Raw genomic sequence first — 15,558 nt, forward strand, 5'->3', positions numbered from 1 at the left:
TTTTTAATACCCACATCAAAAAAATTATGTAATATTTAATAAGTTTCAATTATTTAGCTTTTATGGTGATTATAATAATTACATTAATTAAACTTTAATTATAAGTTTAAATTATGTAACTTTAATTATCACTTCTAAAAGGATATTAAAATTTTTAAAAAATATTTATATTTATGAGTTAATTTCTTACGTAATTGGAACATTAAAAAAATATGGATATAATTTGGAAATTAAAAAAAATAGTTAAATAAGAATTTAATTGTTGTTAAAGATTAAAAGTTAATTATACAAATATTTTTAAAAAAATTATACATATTTATGTTTATGATCGGTAATTCCTTTATTTTTCTTAAAAGTTAAGATTAAATCTGTTCTTCGGAGAGGGATGTGAAAAATTTCGATCTCAATCGACGAAAAACTCGAGCAACCGTAGAAGAAGACGAATTAGGAAGAAGAAATCTGTCTTACACGGAGCTGTGAAGAATCACCTCCCTCTACTTCTCCGATATCCGGCGACCGCCGGCGAATGTATGTGTTAATTCAGACCGAAATTTTCAATTTCAGGTTGAACTGCTCATTTCAGAAGTATTGATAAGTTTGGTATTCTGCGGATTTCTCTGGATCATAAACCCTAGAAGTTTTATGTTAATTTCTGTGGATTTCTGTGAAACGGAGGCTGTTGATTGAAATTAGAAAGTTTGAAGATGGAACAGTTGAAGACGATCGGCAGAGAGCTAGCCATGGGTTCTCAGGGAGGGTTTGGACAGTCGAAGGAGTTTCTGGATCTGATTAAATCGATCGGCGAAGCTAGATCCAAGGCTGAAGAGGAGCGAATTATCATCCAGGAGATGGAAAATTTGAAACGCCGTCTCACCGATCCCGACATTCCCAAGCGCAAGATGAAGGAGTATATTATTCGTCTCGTTTATGTCGAGATGCTCGGTCACGATGCCTCATTCGGCTACATTCATGCCGTCAAGATGACTCATGACGATAATCTTCTGCTGAAGCGCACTGGCTATTTGGCTGTCACCCTCTTTCTCAACGAGGACCACGACCTCATAATCCTCATTGTCAATACCATCCAGAAAGACCTCAAGTCTGACAATTATCTCATCGTCTGTGCGGCTCTCAATGCGGTGTGTAGGCTTATTAACGAGGAGACTATACCTGCAGTGTTACCGCAGGTTGTCGAGTTGTTGGGACACTCAAAGGAGGCCGTTAGAAAGAAGGCCATCATGGCTCTTCATCGCTTCCATCAGAAATCACCCTCTTCCATATCGCATCTTCTCTCCAATTTCCGTAAGGTGGGTTTCAGATTAAGATACTTGGTTGTTGGTTTCTTTTCCCTTCAGTGCCGTGAGAAGTTTGCTTGCTTGTTTGTTTTTTTGGTTGTAGAGGTTGTGTGACAACGATCCTGGAGTCATGGGAGCTACACTTTGCCCTCTTTTTGATCTCATTACCACGGATGTACATTCCTATAAAGATTTAGTTGTAAGTTTTGTAAGCATTCTTAAACAAGTAGCTGAGCGCAGATTGCCGAAGAGTTATGATTACCATCAGATGCCGGCTCCATTCATACAGGTCCGATAATCTCTGCAACATAGGTTTCTATATGCATTCTGATTGATAAGGTTACTTAGCTGCTAACGTGCCTTCTGCAATGACCTTTTGTCGTTTCCTTTCAATTGAAGCGAACTTAATTGTACAGATCAAATTATTGAAAATTCTTGCATTACTGGGTGCTGGCGACAGGCAAGCAAGCGAACACATGTATACTGTTGTTGGGGATTTATTTAAGAAGTATGATCCTTTGAGTAATATAGGAAATGCTGTACTTTACCAAAGTATATGCTGCGTTGCTTCTATTTTCCCGAATCCTAAGTTGCTGGAAGCTGCTGCTGACGCAATCTCTAGATTTTTGAAGGTTTGGTTGTACTACCCCGTGTACGGTGTGCTATGTTAGTGACATTAATCTACTTTGGCTTTGACCTATATTTACTTTACACACTTTTGTGGCCAGAGCGATAGTCATAATCTAAAATACATGGGCATTGATGCACTTGGTCGACTTATAAAGCTAAGTCCAGATATTGCAGAACAACATCAGCTAGCTGTGATTGATTGTATGGAGGTGAGTGATATTTTTCTCTCTGCCAGGCAGCTAGCCTTGAATAAAATGCGTTTTACATGTATGCAGATAGGGCCGTTACGTTTATAGTTTTTTGTTCTTTTTTGTTTCTGTGGATGTAAATAGATCAAGCTGCATTGCAATTTTATTTTTGTCCTTGGATTTAAAAGTGCAAGTTGCGAGAGGACAAGCATGGTTGTCTCCTAGAGCAACTAATTATCTACTTATTTAAGTGGCAGTGGCTTACAATTGTATTATTTAGAATAATATTAATTTATTCCATTTCAATTACAAATATGTTGACTACAACTCTATATTGAAAGTTGATTTATATGCACACCACTATGAGTTATATTTGATCCATGTTTTGGTGTTTCTTCCTCAGGATCCTGATGATACCTTAAAGAGAAAAACATTTGAATTATTGTATACTATGACCAGGTCCACCAATGTGGAAGTGATTGTCAATCGCATGATTGAATATATGATAAGCATTACTGACCATCATTATAAGACATATATTGCATCGAGATGTGTTAAACTAGCCGAGGAATTTGCACCTAATAACCATTGGTTCATTCAGGTATTTGGACCTTATCTCCTTCTTGTTTGTTTGTTGAGTGATTATTATTACTGTTCGAGTATCAGCCAGATCCTTTAATCCTCTTCAGACCATTAATAAAGTTTTTGAACACGCTGGAGATTTGGTGAATATTAAAGTTGCACATGATTTGANGGCAAGCAAGCGAACACATGTATACTGTTGTTGGGGATTTATTTAAGAAGTATGATCCTTTGAGTAATATAGGAAATGCTGTACTTTACCAAAGTATATGCTGCGTTGCTTCTATTTTCCCGAATCCTAAGTTGCTGGAAGCTGCTGCTGACGCAATCTCTAGATTTTTGAAGGTTTGGTTGTACTACCCCGTGTACGGTGTGCTATGTTAGTGACATTAATCTACTTTGGCTTTGACCTATATTTACTTTACACACTTTTGTGGCCAGAGCGATAGTCATAATCTAAAATACATGGGCATTGATGCACTTGGTCGACTTATAAAGCTAAGTCCAGATATTGCAGAACAACATCAGCTAGCTGTGATTGATTGTATGGAGGTGAGTGATATTTTTCTCTCTGCCAGGCAGCTAGCCTTGAATAAAATGCGTTTTACATGTATGCAGATAGGGCCGTTACGTTTATAGTTTTTTGTTCTTTTTTGTTTCTGTGGATGTAAATAGATCAAGCTGCATTGCAATTTTATTTTTGTCCTTGGATTTAAAAGTGCAAGTTGCGAGAGGACAAGCATGGTTGTCTCCTAGAGCAACTAATTATCTACTTATTTAAGTGGCAGTGGCTTACAATTGTATTATTTAGAATAATATTAATTTATTCCATTTCAATTACAAATATGTTGACTACAACTCTATATTGAAAGTTGATTTATATGCACACCACTATGAGTTATATTTGATCCATGTTTTGGTGTTTCTTCCTCAGGATCCTGATGATACCTTAAAGAGAAAAACATTTGAATTATTGTATACTATGACCAGGTCCACCAATGTGGAAGTGATTGTCAATCGCATGATTGAATATATGATAAGCATTACTGACCATCATTATAAGACATATATTGCATCGAGATGTGTTAAACTAGCCGAGGAATTTGCACCTAATAACCATTGGTTCATTCAGGTATTTGGACCTTATCTCCTTCTTGTTTGTTTGTTGAGTGATTATTATTACTGTTCGAGTATCAGCCAGATCCTTTAATCCTCTTCAGACCATTAATAAAGTTTTTGAACACGCTGGAGATTTGGTGAATATTAAAGTTGCACATGATTTGATGCGGTTGATTGCCGAAGGATTCAGAGAGGATGGTGATACAGTAGATAACCAGCTGAGATCATCTGCTGTATGTAACTTCATTAGCACTCTATTATTATGTTTGCTAAAATTTTATCATAGGCACGATGTAATAGTATTATGATGCACTTTTGGATATCATATGATAGCCTCATGCTTCATAGTACTGCGTGTCTTTTCAAAAAGTCATAGCGTGTGCCTATTGGAAGTTTTTCAACGTTTCGAAAATCTGTTGTGCCTCAGCGCTCTTCACGCTGTTAAAAATCTGTGACTTTATTAATTGTGTTTAAGTTACAGCGATTTTTTAGCACCTCTTAGCATCAGTTTAGGAGCCTTTATGATACCAGAAGTTTCTTTGTTGCCTCTCATTGTTGTCCAAACTTATATTTATATCTATTGACTATTGATTTTGTTTCCCATGACAACACACTTATATTTGTTTTAAAAGTGTTTATAAAATGGTATCATTACGTATTAACAGCTATGGGCTGACCCAGTGTTAATAAGGGTCGATGGAAATAGTCAAGGACACTAGAGGAAATGGTAGAAGTCAGGGTGGTCAGCTACCTTATATTTAATATTTTACTAGTTACCTTGCCAACCAATTATAGTAGGGTCTAAGATTGTCTCATAAGAACAGCGGAGGTGCGTGTAAGTTGGCATTTTATCCTCCATGTTTTATTTGGAATGTGTTGACCATAGGCGAAACCCCAAAGATCGTATTTTTGGGATTGAATGTCAATGAATTATTTCTTAAAACTTCCGTCCTTTTTCTGTGGCAGTTTCCTTATTAAATTAAACTATTTCATGCATAGGTGGATTCATATTTGCGCATTATTGGGAACCCGAAGCTTCCATCTGCATTTCTTCAGGTACAATTCTCCAATCTCTAAAAAACTGCAAAAATTACACTCCTTTTTAATACCTTGAATTAGTTCAATTTCAGGTCATCTGTTGGGTTCTGGGAGAGTATGGGACTGCTGATGGAAAGTACTCTGCTTCGTACATTGCTGGAAAGCTTTGTGACATAGCTGAAGCATATTCAAACGATGCAAGTGTCAAGGTATGCCTATAATCTTGAATACCTTGATGGTCTAGGGAGGTTAAGGTCGTTATCCTTCCTGTTCGTTCTCTCTGTGTTGCCTGATTCTATTTTCTTCCTCTAGACATGTTGAATATAATGGTCGGTGCTTTAATTTGTTTACAAAACTACGGAAATTACTCTGGTACAATTTTTTTTTTCACGATAAAATACACTGCAATTTCAATGATTTAGGACTTACAAGAAACATATTTATTTTTTTATATGACGCTTTAAAAATGTGGATGACCAAAAAAAAAGAAGAAAAAGAACTGTGGTTGCCAACATCGCTAGTTAACAGTTAATTTTAAATTGCAATGAAATTACATGAGCATTCGCTGAATGTACAATGAACAGCTTACTGAAAAGACCAACAGTTTAGATTTTTTTTTTTTTTTTTTTTTTTTTTTTTTTTTTTTTTTTTTTTTTTTTTTTTTTTTTTTTTTTTTTTGTATCTAAATTGGTTACCAGCTGACTACCGTTCCGAGATCAGAATGTTCTTTAAAAAGTTGCGCTATAGATTTAATAAAGGAATGCAATTCTTATCTTTCTGACAACGTATAAGAACAAGAGCGGGATTTTTTTATTTTTTTCAATAACAACCTGAACTTGCATGGGCAAATGAGAAATTACTGTAGCTGTAGTCTGTAGTCTGTAGACTATCGTCATCACTTGTGTAATTTGTAAGGAGTATCCTTGCTAAACGGAAGATGTTGAGAGTGTACTACGTTGTGATAAATGTTGTTCTTTGGAGGGTAATCAGTTACTGCCTTGTTTCTGATTTACCAACCCGTCATTTCCTGTTATCTAATTTTTCGTACATAGAGCTTTGCCATGATATTTTAAGTGATGTGTGGTTCACTGGTTCTCTTTGAAGGCTTATGCAGTGACAGCTCTTATGAAAGTCTATGCATTTGAGAAGATGTCCGGGAGAACAGTGGATATGCTACCTGAGGTAAATTTAAAATGTTTATGTTTGCTGTTCTTTATTTTTTCTGAAAAGAATGGTCACATTGGAAAAGTTACAACTTCGTCTGGTTGTTGAATTCAGTTTGTGGAACATGGAAGGGTTAATTGGTTTACTGACTAGTAACATCGTTGCTTCTCCCCTTCCACTTTCTCGGCTTCTTTTTTTCCTTTTAAATTCAAATCTTGATACCAAGTATCTGATGTGTATCTCTAGTATTTCACTGAACGTCCCTGTCTTCATTCTTTTTTTTTTTTTTTTTTTTTAACTTATTCTCGTAATTAAATCATCATTTGTCGAGAGTAACCCAAAGAACGAAGAAAAAGATGAGGTACTGGTCTCTCCCTATGGCTAAGAAGCTAGACCCAATAATCAGCCCTTAGATGCATCTCTTTGTAGATGTAGATTTCCTTTGTTGACCTACCACTCTATGATGCTTCTTTCACTTGGTCTAACATGAGGAAAGGGAAGGAAATGGAAATCCGATGCAGACTGGATCTTTTCCTAATCGACTCGGATTGGGAAGACCTTCCGCAGGACACTATTCAAAAAGTGGGGCCCACATTTGCTTACGATCATGACCTCATTCTTCTTTTCTATTTCGAACAACTTTCTTATAGTTGTTCATCTCTTTATCAGACTATCAAAATTTGTCATTTTTTTTAACAAATAAAAAGTAGAAGTATCTTCTACGAATTGATGGATTTCAAACTTCATCTTCTTCTGTTGCAGTGTCAATCTTTGATTGAAGAATTATCAGCATCCCACTCAACAGATTTGCAGCAACGTGCGTATGAATTGCAGGCCACCATAGGTTTAGATGCTCAAGCTATTGAGAATATAATGCCAGCTGATGCAAGCTGTGAAGATATTGAGGTGACATTTTTCACTGCAAGACTATATTTTTAAGTGAAGTTCGTAGGCCAACTTCTCTTTTTAGTGTACATATGCTATTCTTTTCTATCTGATTTCCATTTGTAAGGTCATAATCAAATGAAATATAGACTTAAGAGTGTGTTTGATATAAATTTTAAAGTGCTTAGGAAGGACTAGAAGTGTTCTATAAATAAAAAAAATTACTTAAAATACTTCTAATGAAACATTTAATTAATTTTCTTCAAAAAAAGCATTTATAAGAAAAGTGTTTCACTTAAAAATACTTCTGAAATAGGCACCCCAAACTTACCTTTAATCACAAATTTTCTTTGAATTTGATACTATGCTTTGGTGGTAACATATTTTAATTTTTCTTGCAGATTGATAACGATCTTTCATTCCTCAACAATTATGTGCAAGAATCACTAGAAAATGGTGCACAGCCTTATGTTCCTGAGAGTCAGCGATCGAGGATGTTTGACGTTAGCGCCACCAAAAGTCTTGACCAACGTGAAACTGTGTCACACAGCCTGAGGTTCGAGGCTTACGAGCTTACAAGGCCTCCAGTGCCATCAAGTATTCCTCCTATGTCACCTGCAATCTCAGCTGAACTGGTTCCTGTTTCCGAACCATATCATCCTAGGGAGACGCACCAATCTACATCAGATCCCTCTGTATCAGATGATGGTTCATCTCAAGTCAAGTTACGACTTGATGGTGTTCAGAAAAAATGGGGCAGGCCATCGTATTCTTCTCCTGGTTCATCTGTGTCAACTTCTAGTCCTCCTCAGAAAGCAGTAAATGGGGTTTCGCAAGTAGACGGTACCAGTACTGTAAGCTCAAAACCCACGACTTATACCTCAAGGACTGCAGAACCTGAAATTCCTGCAGAGAAACAAAAGCTTGCTGCTTCCTTATTTGGAGGTTCATCCAAAATTGAAACAAGGGCACCTTCTGCTGCCCATAAAACTACAAAGACACACCATGGTGCCAATAAGGTGCAGGCAGCCAAGACGACCATTGTGCCTGCAGAAGTCCCTCCTCCTGACCTCCTCGACTTTGGCGAACCGACTGTCACCAGTAGTGCACCATCTATTGATCCATTTAAGCAGTTGGAAGGGCTTCTTGATGAAAGCCAGGCTTCTTCTACCGAGAATCCTAAAGCTGTTGGAATCAATAAACAACCAGAACTTATGGGATTATATTCCGGGACAACCATGAGTGGACAAGGAAGCAACGTTGTGAATCTCATTTCCTCCAACAAGGATAATTCGGATTTGACTTCTGAATTGTCGAAAGTGACCGCAAAGACGGTTCAGGGACAAACTATGGTTTCAAATATGGCACAATTTAGCAAGGGCCCCAATGTGAAGGCATCATTGGAAAAGGATGCAGTCGTTAGGCAGATGGGTGTGACCCCTACCAGTCGGAATCCAAACTTGTTCAAAGACTTACTTGGCTAAGAAATTTCAATGGATACCCAAGCGAGACATATTTATGATTTGTGCACATTATCATCCTCTAGCAGATTGACTATGTGATCATAAGCTACAATTATCTGAATGACAGACGCAATTGACACGACACACGCACGTGGAACGAACTGCATAAAAACCATGGAGGCTGTTGAAACAATTCTGGTGCAGGTATGTACTCATTGCCAAATTAGTTTACTTTTTGCACTAGTAGAGACTATGTTGAGTTTTTGTAGAGTAGAAACTTTTCGGATTTTTATACTTCACGAATTTACGACGAGTGAAAAAAGTGGCAAAAAAAAAAAAAAAAAAAAATCTTCAGCATGCATGAGGTTTTGGAAACCTGGAGAGGCAACCAGAAAATGCTGTGATGTTTGATTTGTTTTGTTCTTTGTTTTCTTTGCCCTCCCCAGAAGTGAGAGTACATTCTGTTATATATTTGATTACAGTGCTGAATAAGGGAAGATTCTTTCTTTATCTTCTGTCTTCTTTTTCATTTTCTCTTGCGAGTGATTCCTCGTTCAAGTTTTAGTTTTGGTGGACCATGAGAAGCCTCTATGCATGTCAACATTGGCTTCAATTTTTCCCCTTTTTCTTTCTTTGTTTTCGAGTTCAACCCCGGTGGTAGGATGAACGAATTTCGAACCTCTAACCTCTTGCTCGAGGATATATACTTTAATGAAATTGAACTGTGCTCATGTTGGTCTTAGCGGATGAACAAATTTTGAACCTCTAACTTTTTGGTTGAGAGGATATATACCTTAATAAAGTTGAACAGTGTTTATGTTGGTCTGAGCAGATGAACGAATTTCAAACCTCTAACCTTTTAGGTGAGGATATGTACCTTAATGAAGTTGAAGTGTGCTTACCTTGGTTTAAGCGATGAACGAATTTCGAACTTCTAACTTTTTGGTTGAGAATATATACCTTAACGAAGTTGAAGTGTGCTTACATTGGCCTAAGCGGATGAACGAATTTCGAACTTCTAACTTTTTGGTTGAGAATATATACCTTAATGAAGTTGAAGTGTGCTTACATTGGCTTAAGCAGATGAACGAATTTTGAACCTCTAATCTTTTGATCGAGAATATATACATTAGTTTCTAGTATTTCTACACGTTCGATGATTTTATTTATTTATTGAGTATTGTGTATCATAATTAAAACAAAATATATTGATTTTATGTTTAATTTTGTTTATTGACTTTATGACATGAATAAAAGATTTAAAAATCATATATGGAAAAAGAAAAAAAAAATGATAGAAGATATGCATGTCACGTTTTAGAAGACTAAACAAATAAATTTGTTTTTAGATTAATTAAATTTAAATTACATTTTTTATTAAAAAAAATTAAGATTGCATTATCTATAGATATCTAAAATTTATAATAGTTCAAAAAAGATGCATAATCCTTCGAAAAAAAAAAAGTTAAATTATTTATTTATTTTTTCTTCATATAAAATTTTCAAAACCCCTCTAATAATAAATTTTCGTAATCACACCTTTTAAATTTTAATTCGATAAATCGGTTCTTTAAATTTATAAAATTATCATTTTAGTGGAAAAATACATATTAATTTGACTTAATTATAAATTTGTTTGTAATTAAACTTTTTAATATTTTAAAATATATAAACCAATTTTAAACTATACAATCAAACTCAATTTTTTTTTCAAGAAAAATCGATTTTTATATCGTTATTGTTTCAAAATTTTAGTAGTTAAAAATATTTATGATTTAATAATTATTTTATATTTTTGTAATATATATATATATATATATATATATTTATTTATTTATTGTGGATTTAGGGAGTAATCAAATTAAAAGTTTGAAGCATTTATTTTTAATTTTAATTTTGTGGATTTTAATTCGGGTTTGGCCCAGTTTATTTATTTATTTATTTATTATTATTATTATTATTATTATTATTTGTTATTTCTGTTTACTTTTGGGTTTTGGATTCTCGTGTACTTCTTTGGAAGAGCGAAAAAGTAAAGAAAAGAAGAAAAAAAAGAAAAAAAAGAAAAGAAAAAGACCCGAAATAACCGCCATTCGGATCTTTATGCATAACAAAAAACCCTAGGAAGCTTACTTGGACCCCTGCGTGTGCCATACGCTTGATCGTATCTCTCCGTGCTGTTCTTCGATTACCTCCTTGTTTTCCTATCTGTTAATCTTCCGCCACTGTGATTTCCTCATTTCTGGTGAGTTTTTATTTTGATTTTTTTAATGTTTGCTCCATCCCAGTATTTTTGGATGCTTTGGTTTTGATTTGCGTCTCTGCTCCTCTTGCTTTTGGAATATTGTTGCTGGATTGTATGCATCTTAATTGTTCTGTAATTCTCGTCAGTGATTAGATGGCGGATCGATTGACGCGTATAGCTATAGTGAGTTCGGATAGGTGCAAACCTAAAAAGTGCCGTCAAGAATGCAAGAAGAGCTGTCCCGTTGTTAAGACTGGTATTTTATGTTCTTTTTCTGCTTATTCGTTTGGAATTGAGAATTAAATTGTGATGGTTTGTAGATTTTGATGTCGTTGATCTGATCTTCTGTCGGATACGAATAGGAAATAGTATTTCAGCTGGATGGATACCAGTTTTGTTGTTCTTGGGGGGTTGATGATTTTTAAGGTTTTCACCGAGGTAGAGAGTTCTAATCAACTAGTTTGTTATCTGGAGTAATCCGGATGATATAAATTTATTCTGGACCCTATTTTCGTTTGTCAAAAAATGTAGAATTACCTTTCAAGACAGTCACTAATCATCCAGCGATTTAGACTTGAAATTTGCATTCATTTCGATTGTAATTCTACATCCACAAGAGTTTGATTGCGGAAAATTTCATATAACTATCTTCGTGCATGATTTGGAGATTTGTTTGCTCCAGTAATTGACTTTCAAATGGCTCACAATGCGTCTCTAGTTTTATAAGTATGTAATAATTTGGTGGCACTGTTCTTATTGTTTAATTGCTCACACTTTTTTCTTGGGCGGATTATAATGTTTATCGGGTTGATTTTCTTAGTCTTTTTGGAAGATTTCAATTTTTTTTTTTTTTTTAATTTCACGATAAAAAAGTTTGTCATTTGGATGTTTTTCCTTATATGAATTACGAACAACTCTGTTGTATATTACGATTATTATTATTTTATCTTTTTCTCAGCTTGTTATTATTGACTCGTGCAAAAAAATTCTGATTAGGACTTATTTATTTGGTACTTAATTAATTTTAATCTCTCTGCAGGTAAACTGTGTATTGAGGTTTCCCCAGCCGCTAAGATTGCTTTTATCTCAGAAGAACTATGTATTGGATGTGGTATATGTGTCAAGGTTTGTGCAAGTTGTGGTTTATGTGTGTCTGTACGAATAAACTGTTTTAGAATTATTGTGATGTGTAAATGGGTAATTATAATGGACTAATGAGCCAAATTGTTGTGGCCAAATAATACAATGATACAGAAATGCCCATTTGAAGCAATTCAAATCATCAACCTGCCAAAGGATTTGGATAAAGATACAACACATCGATATGGCCCCAACACCTTCAAATTGCACAGGTTCATTCTTTACCAACTTGTAAATTTATGAATTTTTTTCATCTTGTTTGAAATTGAAGGATAATGTGGCTGCAGGTTGCCAGTTCCTCGGCCTGGGCAAGTTCTTGGTTTGGTTGGAACCAATGGTATCGGGAAGTCCACTGCACTGAAAGTCTTGGCTGGAAAGCTGAAACCAAATCTTGGCCGTTTCAATGTAACATTCTCAATTACCTTTTCTTCTTTACTTTGTTGTGTAATATAGCTCACCTTTTTCATGGACGTTTGCAGAACCCTCCTGATTGGCAGGAGATATTGACTTACTTTCGAGGATCTGAGTTGCAGAATTATTTTACACGTATCCTTGAAGATAATCTAAAGGTAATGTTAAATGCTCTACTAACACATAATTTCCCTCCATCTTTTCCATGCTTTCAAAATATATTGAATTTCTTGTTGTAGAACTAGTATTATGGTATATTGTTATTTTTAAACATTAATAAGGAATAGACATGCCTGGAGAGCTACATCGAGAAGTTCTGGTGATTTTTTCCTCGTGCCAATGAAGATTTGGTGATTTTTTCCTCGTGCCAGTGAAGATTTGGTATGAAGATGGTATGAAGTTTGGCATCTCTTTAGTCCGTGATTACCTCAGTTACTTTAGACCCCCTACAGTTTCTGCATTAATTGCAGACAAGTAGTAACATGCTTGACCAAACTAGGACTGGAGTGGTTACATGTTCTAGGTCTCGACATCAAAGTCACTCATTTTGGTACAGAAACTTTTCTGAACTGATGCAAATGTACTAGACAAGGGTGACAAAATCCAAAGGGGTTACAAAACCTTCCCCAATCTTTGCAGCGTGTGTTAGCCTATGCATGGAATGGTTGACCTAGTTTGGTTCACTCTTGAATCTACTATGTTCAATTTATTGTTAACTTATACTGGCCATTAATAATGACCCATTTTTTACTTTTATGTCAGGCAATCATAAAGCCCCAATATGTTGATCACATTCCGAAAGCAGTTCAAGGGAATGTTGGTCAGGTGCTAGAGCAAAAAGATGAGAGGGATATGAAGCAAGAATTATGTCGTGATCTTGAACTTAATCAGGTTATAGATCGGAATGTTGGTGACCTGTCTGGTGGAGAACTTCAAAGATTTGCCATTGCTGTTGTTGCCATACAGAATGCAGAGATTTATATGTTTGATGAACCTTCAAGTTACCTTGATGTGAAACAGAGACTTAAAGCTGCTCAAGTGGTTCGATCTTTGCTCAGGCCCAATAGGTACTTTTGTCTCTTTTTATTATATTCCTAGCATTTTCATCTCTCCTATGTTAGTTTGACGTGGTTCATTCATCCTTTTGCAGCTATGTAATTGTTGTGGAGCATGATCTTAGTGTCTTGGATTATTTGTCTGACTTCATTTGCTGTCTTTATGGGAAACCGGGTGCATATGGAGTCGTTACCCTTCCTTTCTCGGTTAGAGAAGGAATCAACATCTTCTTGGCTGGGTTTGTTCCCACGGAAAATTTACGATTTAGAGATGAATCTCTTACGTTCAAGGTGGTGATTCTGCTGACTTTCTACACCAGAATGGAACGTTTATACCATCACAATTTGTTCTTACTTTTTTTCTTCTTCTAGGTTGCTGAGACTCCTCAAGAAAGTGCGGAGGAAATCGAGACATATGCACGATATAAATACCCAACCATGAGTAAAACTCAGGGAAATTTCAAGCTTCGTGTGGTAGAGGGTGAATTTACTGATTCACAGATTATTGTGATGCTCGGTGAAAATGGTACAGGGAAGACAACCTTTATTCGTATGCTGGTATTTGGACTTTCCATTACTTTTTTACTAGTTTTTTTCTTTTTTCTTTTTAATAGCAGTAAATAGTGAATGTCCAAGGATTATCTCTCTCTCTTCCTAAGCATATACCATCATTGACTACATTCGCAGGCTGGTTTGTTGAAACCTGATTCTGTTGAAAACTCTGATGTTGAGATTCCTGAGTTTAACGTTTCCTACAAGCCCCAGAAGATTAGTCCTAAGTTTCAATCCACTGTCAGGCATTTGTTACATCAGAAAATAAGGGAGTCCTACATGCATCCGCAATTTGTCTCAGATGTAATGAAACCCTTGCTTATCGAACAATTAATGGACCAAGAAGTTGTGAATCTTTCTGGAGGAGAGTTGCAAAGAGTTGCGTTGTGCCTCTGCCTTGGAAAGGTACAATTACTTTAGTGTTCCTTTCAAATATCATCTTCAAGCTGCTTTAGCAGTTAAGTTTCACCTATGCTTTTGTGGTTAGGGTCAAAAGAAATCTGTTTGCCTGGACACGTTTATATTGGTAGTAGTATATGCATGAGACTTGAGAATAAATATCATATTCTGTGCCAATTATTATTATTTTTTATATTAAACTTTCAAAAGATTTGTTTTTAACTGATATTTAGTCAGGATTATTTACAGGGAAATGATAGTTATTTGTTTTATTGTAATGCTTGCAGCCTGCGGATATCTATCTGATAGATGAACCGAGTGCGTACCTTGACTCTGAGCAGCGTATTGTTGCATCAAAAGTCATAAAGAGATTTATTCTACATGCAAAAAAGACGGCTTTTGTGGTTGAACACGATTTTATCATGGCAACTTATCTAGCAGATCGAGTTATTGTTTACGAGGGTCAGCCATCAGTTAATTGTACTGCTAATTGTCCTCAGTCGTTGTTGACAGGAATGAATCTCTTCTTATCTGTAAGATATGCTTAATCTAATCCCCGAATCACATTCGTTCCTTTTGGATTATTATGGCCATTGACGTGTCTTCTTTTGATTGATCGCAGCATCTTGATATTACGTTTAGAAGAGATCCAACAAATTTCAGGCCAAGGATTAATAAGATCGACTCCACAAAGGATCGGGAGCAAAAGTCAGCTGGCTCATATTATTATTTGGATGATTAAGAATTTTCTTGGTGTAATTCTTCATTCCTCCCCCACAAATTCTCTCAACTTACCTTACCCTTTACTTCTTTCCATACTAAAATGTAGTTTTCTTATGTTTACCTGCAGACATAGATGCTGGTTTTTTAACCTATAGAGAGAGCACTTCTGAAGCCAAATCATGGAATCTTAATCTTTGGAAGAGGTGCAAAGGGGAGGATGCTTTCATTTTGTAGAATCTGTGCTTTTGGCTTATTTTGCTTTAATTCAAAGCACAGGGTATGCACCTTCTTGATTCTGCCATTTTGTATATTTCTTTTACAATTCTACGGTTTTCTTAGTCATCATCATAAGGCAAGTCTGAATGTCATTCACTTGTTTGTCCTCTGCTCCTGAAATTGTATTTGATTCGATTTGCTAACATTCTGAGGAACAAATTGTATTTTCCACATTTTAGATTTTGTAATCTGCCAACTTCTTTCACTCAAGTTTTAGAGGAATGAGTGGATTTTATTATGTGTTCTTTTTTTTGTTTCTCCATCTCAATCTTCTTTTTCATATCATCTTTTTGGTGCATCTTTTCTCGAGTTTGTACCGAAACATGTTATCTATATGAAGACATGTTTTTCTAGCTTCTCGAGCATTACCTCAATTGATTAAGATATTATAAC

At 35.5% G+C, this 15,558-nt stretch overlaps 2 protein-coding genes across 5 annotated transcripts; both read left to right on the plus strand.

Annotated features, from left to right (window-relative positions):
• Positions 1-344: 344 nt before the first annotated feature.
• On the plus strand, positions 345-8,874 carry LOC111797015 (AP-4 complex subunit epsilon-like). Of its 3 annotated transcripts, none has more exons than XM_023679863.1 (12): positions 345-1,307; positions 1,399-1,584; positions 1,712-1,927; positions 2,024-2,134; positions 2,517-2,714; positions 2,803-2,857; positions 3,971-4,047; positions 4,814-4,870; positions 4,945-5,061; positions 5,957-6,034; positions 6,779-6,922; positions 7,303-8,874. In XM_023679863.1, exons 1-12 carry the CDS (start codon positions 705-707, stop codon positions 8,383-8,385), a joined length of 2,925 nt encoding a protein of 974 aa, XP_023535631.1. In that variant the 5' UTR covers positions 345-704; the 3' UTR covers positions 8,386-8,874. The 3 variants fall into 3 exon arrangements, with proteins under 3 accessions (XP_023535631.1, XP_023535630.1, XP_023535632.1); XM_023679862.1 differs by lacking the exons at positions 2,024-2,134; positions 2,517-2,714; positions 2,803-2,857 and adding exons at positions 2,887-3,040; positions 3,137-3,247; positions 3,630-3,827 and having other exon boundaries at positions 1,712-1,773; positions 3,916-4,047; XM_023679864.1 differs by lacking the exon at positions 2,803-2,857 and having other exon boundaries at positions 3,916-4,047.
• Positions 8,875-10,412: 1,538 nt separating this feature from the next.
• On the plus strand, positions 10,413-15,404 carry LOC111797431 (ABC transporter E family member 2-like). 2 transcript variants are annotated; one of them, XM_023680418.1, is made up of 13 exons: positions 10,413-10,609; positions 10,756-10,865; positions 11,649-11,734; positions 11,864-11,961; positions 12,037-12,154; positions 12,229-12,318; positions 12,923-13,227; positions 13,311-13,506; positions 13,588-13,773; positions 13,903-14,172; positions 14,454-14,699; positions 14,789-14,921; positions 15,017-15,404. In XM_023680418.1, the coding sequence occupies exons 2-12, from the start codon at positions 10,763-10,765 to the stop codon at positions 14,906-14,908; spliced, it is 1,818 nt and encodes a 605-aa protein (XP_023536186.1). In that variant the 5' UTR covers positions 10,413-10,609; positions 10,756-10,762; the 3' UTR covers positions 14,909-14,921; positions 15,017-15,404. The 2 variants fall into 2 exon arrangements, with proteins under 2 accessions (XP_023536186.1, XP_023536187.1); XM_023680419.1 differs by having other exon boundaries at positions 10,763-10,865.
• The last annotated feature ends 154 nt before the right edge of the window (positions 15,405-15,558 follow it).

Source organism: Cucurbita pepo, chromosome LG06 (assembly GCF_002806865.2).
Source record: "Cucurbita pepo subsp. pepo cultivar mu-cu-16 chromosome LG06, ASM280686v2, whole genome shotgun sequence".
Classification (NCBI taxonomy): Eukaryota; Viridiplantae; Streptophyta; class Magnoliopsida; order Cucurbitales; family Cucurbitaceae; genus Cucurbita; species Cucurbita pepo.

Coding starts and splice junctions, on each gene's coding strand:
- LOC111797015 (XM_023679863.1), top strand. CDS start 705: ATGGAACAGTTGAAGACGATCGGCAGAGAGCTAGCCATGGGTTCTCAG. Junction 6,035..6,778: donor CAGTGGATATGCTACCTGAG/GTAAATTTAAAA, acceptor CTTCTGTTGCAG/TGTCAATCTTTGATTGAAGA. Junction 6,923..7,302: donor CAAGCTGTGAAGATATTGAG/GTGACATTTTTC, acceptor TTTTTCTTGCAG/ATTGATAACGATCTTTCATT.
- LOC111797431 (XM_023680418.1), top strand. CDS start 10,763: ATGGCGGATCGATTGACGCGTATAGCTATAGTGAGTTCGGATAGGTGC. Junction 11,962..12,036: donor AACACCTTCAAATTGCACAG/GTTCATTCTTTA, acceptor ATGTGGCTGCAG/GTTGCCAGTTCCTCGGCCTG. Junction 14,700..14,788: donor GAATGAATCTCTTCTTATCT/GTAAGATATGCT, acceptor GATTGATCGCAG/CATCTTGATATTACGTTTAG.